The sequence below is a fragment of the Sardina pilchardus genome, chromosome 21 (genome assembly GCF_963854185.1).
Source record: "Sardina pilchardus chromosome 21, fSarPil1.1, whole genome shotgun sequence".
NCBI classification, from domain to species: domain Eukaryota; kingdom Metazoa; phylum Chordata; class Actinopteri; order Clupeiformes; family Clupeidae; genus Sardina; species Sardina pilchardus.
This window is the reverse complement of record NC_085014.1, coordinates 5,288,730-5,295,988: the sequence shown is the minus strand read 5'-3', so window position 1 is coordinate 5,295,988 and position 7,259 is coordinate 5,288,730. Positions and strand designations below refer to the sequence as shown.

At 47.7% G+C, this 7,259-nt stretch overlaps 1 protein-coding gene across 1 annotated transcript; it reads left to right on the top strand.

Annotated features, from left to right (window-relative positions):
* The first annotated feature begins 4,796 nt into the window (after positions 1 to 4,796).
* Positions 4,797 to 6,934, top strand: kcna4 (potassium voltage-gated channel, shaker-related subfamily, member 4). The gene has a single exon (XM_062525431.1). The coding sequence runs from the start codon at positions 4,797 to 4,799 to the stop codon at positions 6,810 to 6,812; it is 2,016 nt and encodes a 671-aa protein (XP_062381415.1). The 3' UTR covers positions 6,813 to 6,934.
* The last annotated feature ends 325 nt before the right edge of the window (positions 6,935 to 7,259 follow it).

Here is a 7,259-nt window from a genome sequence, read left to right as displayed (position 1 = left end):
TTGACTCTTTTTGGCATTGCCCTGAGCAACTACAGGTATTTGAATGCATTTTAGACAGGGCAAATCAAACAGAAAGTACCACAGTAAATTACATTTTCTTACAATTGTTGTGAGAACTGCTCTAAAAAGCTTAAACTTTTACTGTGTTGTAAGTCGCTTTGGCTAAAAAGCATCAGCCAAATGTAATGTAATGTCTAAATCCCCTGGTGGGTGCCTCTCCTTCCGCTGAGTGGCCGATAGAGGGCGCTGTCTGCCCAGCAGGCGTGCCTGTGTCACACCAGGAGAGGCCGCAGGTTGAGGCCAAACATAATGGAGGCATCTCCCCCCCCCCCCCCCCGCGCCCCCCCCCGCCTGCCTCGCACCTGTCCTGCAGCAACCGGACGCCACAGCAGGGAGCCGTAGCCTGCTACCACCTGAGCCTCTCATCACACATCCTGTTCGCCACCGTTTATTCGGCAGCCTACTCTCGCTCTCGAGTGACTGAACTAATTATATACTGTATGACTAAGAATGACAACAACAACAACAACAACAACAACAACCAAAACAACAGTAACAGCAAGAGCAACAACAAATATATTATTATTATTATTATTATTATTATAATCATTATTATCACCTTGCTGCAAACAATGGAAAAGACTAATTTGTGTCAATTTTTGCAATTCCTTGCTGTCTGTACACCCCCTCCTCAAAATCGTGCAATCTCCACAAATTCAATCATTTAATTTTCAAGCAATCCCTCAGACGATGTCCTAGATTCTAATCGAATCTTAAATAGGTTCTTGGGAAGAGAGTGCTGTTGACTAGTATGAAGCAAATAATCCAGCTATAGAATTCCAATAGCTGTGTCACCTGGCATCAATAACATGGACTTGCTATCTAGCCATCAAGCGATTATCATGAGGCTGTGGGGTAAATCAATACAATGGTGGTGCACTGTGACTGTGTGTGTGATAAATGTGTGTCTGTGTGTGTGTGTGTGTGTGTGTGTGTGTGTGTGTGTGTGTGTGTGTGTGTGTGTGGTGTCAGTGCCGGTCTCTGGGTGGGGGGGTTCTGGGAATATCTAAGGTGTCTTACCATTACGCCATATTTGTATCATTCATTCTGATGGAAGTAGTTCTTTATATGCCTTGAGGTGTTTACATCTATTGTATACAAACAATCAGTAAGGGTCAGGATGTGCACTCATAGGAAAAAATGTGTTCTATAGAACCAAAGATGGTTCTATTGCAGGCTTCATATAAACAGTTATGTAAACCATATTGAAGAGTTCATCAAAGGAGCCCCAAAGGGTTCCGTAAGGCCTGCATGGTTCTATATAGCACCCCGAGAACCCTTTGATGAACTTCTCTTGTCTTTCATACCAGAGATTCTCCGTTCAAATAGGTTCCTGCAGAGCGTGATGCAGGCGTATGGCAGCATGTAGCCTACTGACAAGAATACAAAACATAATGGAGCGCTCTCAGAAATGGCCGAGTGCTCAATCAAGGAAATCAATCAGCATTCTAAAGTAAGTTATGGATTCCTGGTGAATCTGCAGCTGTAAATTGCACTGGAATTGGACTAGAATATTGTTTCATTAAAACTTTGCATTGCTCATAATAGGCTAGACTACCTTGATTGATCATGTCAATCTGATAGAGCGGTTACATATCATATTACATATGTGAACTCTCCTGATGGTCTCAAGCATGTCTTCATAATCATCAGAAATTACAGAAAATCAATTGAAAAACTCCTGTGGGAATGAGACCAGACTCATACAAGACATTCTGTAATATATTCTGCAGAGAACTTTTTGAGAATGTTTCTTGAACATTACATGTTTATTGGGATATACAGTATTAGGCCTAGTCCCTAGGCTATACCTATCATGATACAGGAGAAGACATTATGACATTTGTCTATTTTTTGAGCCTTTGTCGCAACAGAAATGATATATCTCACCTCCAGCCAGCTGCAGTGTACTACAATCCATCTTGTAGCCTGCCACTTCAACTAAGCTCTGCTCGTCATATCTTTCTGCTCCTGGTTTTGTTGTTGAGGATGATAGTATCCTGCAAGCCACAACTTGTTCTGCATGATCTCATGAGTGGGACTGCATGTGATGGGAGGTGGACACAGCAGGTCACATATGACTTGAAGGTGTTCACTCTATGGTGGGGTAATAGCTCCCATCAGCTCCACTGATGGTTGTTAATAGTGCGTTATACACTTCTACGAGGTATTACAGGGTGAATGCCCACCCTAGACGTGTGATAGAAAGTATATGCAGACTGACTGCAGTCTTAGAGAGACTCAGGGGCCCCCAGATGGTGTTTGAGACCACTGCTGTATTATGACCAGAGTAAAGAAAAGCTTATGACTCATAATAACACATCAGCTACAATCCAGTTTACTGTTCAACAACTGGAGATGCTCAAAGTTTACAAAACATTTCACATATTTCCTTACGTCTCTCTCATTATTCAGTTATGCTGAGGATAATGCGTTATTAGCCCGTGACATGGTGTTCCTGTCATCCAGACAATACCGTCTGCAAGGCAGCGACAGCCACGATAATGTCTGCGCATGGTTACCCAGATGCCTTCTGATTATGGAAAGAGAGCATGGGATGAATAAATAATATATTGAAACAGTGTCCCTGCAAACGATGGCAGGGTGCTATAAATCTGACTTACTGCAAGTGTGCATGGAACAGCCCGTTCCTTTACAGCGGATCCTGATAGCGCCACATTAAATTTCATGGGCTTGACGTGCTGCTTATTCATATCGCTTACGCTTTAAATGTCTAACTGATCGTCTAACCTCGGGGAGAGCTGATAAATGCTTTCAATTACCAGGCTGGGGAGGCAGCTCAGCGGTGGCGGCAGTCGCGTTCAGACGCGACAGAGGGAGAGCGCGAGATGCTGAGCAGCGCGGCTGCATCGCAATATGTAAACAACACCACCAGCGTGCAGCTCTACTCCTGTCGCCTAGAGATTCGCGTCTTTCGCTCTCCATCTCCCTCTCCGCCTCTCTCGCTCTTCCACCCGCCTGGCGCAGAGAGAGAGAGTGTGTTTGAGCGAGAAAGTTTTTTGGAGATTGCAGCAGGGTGGTAGCACACGTAGTGACCTGCTGCGGCCGCTGGGGGATGATCAAGGTCTGCCAGTGCTGAGCGAGAACGCCCGCCCGACCGACGCGACGGTGCGAGGCTGCTCCACAACAACGCGCACGACACACGAGCAAGACAGCGCGGCAGACAGATGCGCTGGTCTCTGGGCTAACCCAAGGCTATTACACATGTCATACCCAAACTTTCAATCAGCACGTTTCCTGACCGCTGTCCTTCTGCCAAAGCCAAACCAGTGTGAGTACACCTTATTTTTTTTGTTTCCCCCGTGTGTGTGTGTGAGAGTGCTCGAGATTGATGCAGGCAGCGGTGCCTGGGATTTTTTGGGGAGGGGGAATGTTCAGGTAATGAGAAATCCTGTTGAATTGAGATAACGCATCGAGACGAAAAGTGCTGTATAGAGTGCGCCAGAACACGGCAGGTGATGGGAAATGTGCCATGGGTGGCGACTACGTGGGATTTTTGTTTTGTTGTTGTTTGCGGAGCAAGACGCAAATTGTAAAGAAACCTGCGGTTAGAGTCCTCACCTATCAACAGCGTATTGAGTCGGAGGTGGAGGCAGAGAGAAAACATTGTGCCTGGCCCTTTTCTCTGTGTAAGCTAGCTTCACACAGGGATGGGTGTTTGAGCAATTGCGTGTGAGAATGTCCGGGAGGGATTTATTCTCAACATAGGCTATCATTACGCAGCATCATAGCGTTCTATTACTTCGAATAATAATAGTAATAATGATAATATTAATAATTATAATAATTATTATCATCATTATTATTGTTATTATCATTAATAATAATATAATTGTTTGATGCTGTCGATCATGTTGTTGTTATTTTCATTTGTAATGTGTTGGCCAGGTGGTAGATGCGTGTATATGAGCGCTTTGTCTGAGTCGCGTAATTGATCCGATGTGGCCTGAACGCATGCGGTCTATAACATATTTGTTGTTCTCTCTTGCAGCTGTTGCAGACGGCACAGAAACCCTGTGATCCAGACTCGCCGGAGGGGAAGAGGGCAGACTGGGAGCATCAGTTTCTTCATCAGCCCCCATCCATCCCCTACCCCACCTCCCAAAAACACACAGGAGCGACTGCGGACAAGGAAAGAGCCGTCATGCCTGCGGACTTGCATTCTGGGTGCGATTTACAAAGGGATATTCAGGCAGCACAGGTGACTCCCTGAACCTTCCTCAACCACAACAACAAGTAGGATTTTTGACCAGTTATCACTCAAGCGAGGCTGTCTGAACCCTCCTCAACACAGCTGCTCCCAAAACATGCGACCAGCAGCGCGCTCGAAAGAACAGTCTAGCTTGTGAAGTCTGAGCAACATGTCGTCACAGCGTCACACGAGAGGACTCTACATGCCAACAACCTGGAGATGTTTTCATCAACGGTGAAATGACTTAAACACCTACAACATGTCGTGACAATGTGAAACGAGGCTCGTAAATGTATTTCGCAAGGAGACACACTACTAAGTTACCGAGGAAAGAGAAACTTCTAATGACTTTGTCAACTGCGCCCATATAGCCAAACAGGTGTCACCCTACAATTTTAAAAAAAGAGTAATTAGATAGTTAAACGCCAGTACTATCTGTCCAAAAAACACCCGTTTATGGGGGCATCATTTAAACTGTACAGGAGGTGAAATCACCAGTGAAGAAACCAAAATGGAGTTCGCGATGGTGGGTGCGGACAGTGGCGGGTGCAACAGTCACCTTCCTTACGGCTATGCCCAGGCTCGTGCCAGAGAACGGGAGCGAGAGAGAGAGCGACAGTCGCGGGCGGCTGCCGAAACCGGGGGAGCGAGCGAAGAAGGAGGGGGCCACTCGTGCAACCAGCAGCAGCAGCAGCAGCAGCAGCATCAGTCTCGGGCCGCCTCCTCGTCGAACGCCAACAACAGTAGCGGCGGGAACGCCTCCTCCACCACCACCTCCTCCTCCTCCTCCTTCTCCTCCGCCTCCCCGTACTCACAACAGCCTCAACAGCAGCAGCAACACCACAACGAGCCACAACAGCAACTTCTCAGAGAACGGAAAAAGAAGCGGGGCGTCGCGCGGTGGAGGCGAAACCGTGCGGCTCTCGGCGGAGACTTGCGCCACTCGGAGTTGGCGCTGCTCGGATCGGAGGAGGACATTATGATAGAGGAGGAGGAGGAGGCGGAAGGCGAAGAGGAAGAGGAGGACAGGGGAAGCAAGAGACATAGCTTCATTTATAACATGGATGATGACGAGACTATCTCTCTCACTGACAGGCGGCCCCAGTCAGGATATGAAAATGTTTACAGTGAGTACGGCTGCTGCGAGAGAGTTGTGATCAACATATCGGGTCTGAAGTTTGAGACCCAGATGAAGACTCTCGCTCAGTTCCCGGACACTCTCCTGGGGGATCCTGAAAAGAGAATCAGGTATTTCGATCCTCTTCGGAACGAATACTTTTTTGACAGGAACCGACCAAGCTTCGATGCCATTCTGTACTACTACCAATCAGGGGGGCGATTAAAGAGACCCGTTAATGTTCCATTTGACATATTTTCCGAGGAAGTTAAGTTCTATGAACTAGGAGATGAGGCAATGCTGAAGTTTCGCGAAGACGAGGGCTTTGTGAAGGAGGAAGAGAAACCGCTACCAGAGGACGAGTTCAAACGTCAAATTTGGCTCTTGTTTGAGTACCCGGAGAGCTCGAGCCCAGCCAGAGGCATTGCTGTTGTGTCCGTTTTGGTAATCGTCATATCAATTGTTATTTTCTGCTTAGAAACATTGCCAGAGTTCAGGGACGACAAGGAATTTCTTACTCCAGGTACTAATTCGTCACATGCTGACAATGGATTTACACCTTTCAACGACCCGTTTTTCATTGTGGAGACGGTATGCATAATTTGGTTTTCCTTTGAAATAATAGTGCGTTTCTTTGCCTGTCCGAGTAAACCGGTGTTCTTCCAAAACATTATGAACTCAATTGATATAGTTTCCATTTTGCCTTATTTCATTACGCTCGGGACTGATCTGGCTCAGCAACACAGCAAAGGCAATGGACAACAGGCCATGAGTTTCGCCATCCTCCGAATTATTCGACTGGTGAGAGTGTTTCGCATATTCAAACTCTCACGACACTCGAAGGGACTACAAATCCTCGGACATACGCTTCGCGCGAGCATGCGAGAGCTGGCTTTGCTCATATTCTTCCTCGTCATCGGCGTCATCCTCTTCTCCAGCGCGGTGTACTTCGCTGAGGCGGACGAGCCCACGTCTCAGTTCACCAGCATCCCCGACGCTTTTTGGTGGGCGGTTGTTACCATGACAACGGTGGGCTACGGAGACATGAAACCCATAACAGTCGGCGGCAAGATAGTGGGCTCGCTCTGTGCCATTGCGGGAGTCTTAACCATAGCCTTGCCCGTGCCCGTTATCGTGTCTAATTTCAACTACTTCTACCACCGAGAGACCGATAACGAGGACCAGACACCTGTCGTGTCGGAGCCTCCGCCGGGCTGCCCGTATTTCCCGGACTTCTTCAAGAAATTCAAAGGGTCACCGTCTGGCTCCTCGTTAGGTGACAAGGCGGCCGAGTACATGGAGATGGAGGAGGGGGTGACGGAATCTCTGTGCGGCTTGGACAAGAGCCCCAGTAAAGGCAACGGCACAGACATAAGTCGAAAAAACAGCACGACCTCCAGAACACTACAGACAGACGTGTGACCATAACATGCAAAAATGACGAATAACCTTTTCTCTTATAGATGTCATGGAGAGGATTGCACAAAATATATTTCTTTCCAAAAACAGCGGCACACAACATGCATTCGCGCGCGCTGGCCACCCCCTGCGCGTCACGCGTACAGCTCCCAGCAAAGCATCCAAACACGCACGCACGCACACACACACACACACACACACACACACACACACACACACACACACACACACACACACACACACACACACGCAGTGAGAGAGAGAGAGAGAGAGAGAGAGAGAGAGACGCCCGCACACATGAACACACGCACATACAACGGCGCGCGCACCCACACCCACACACACACACACACACACACACACACACACACACACACACACACACACACACACAAACGAACGCACGCACGCACTCACGCACACATAGACACGCACACAGGACATAGACTA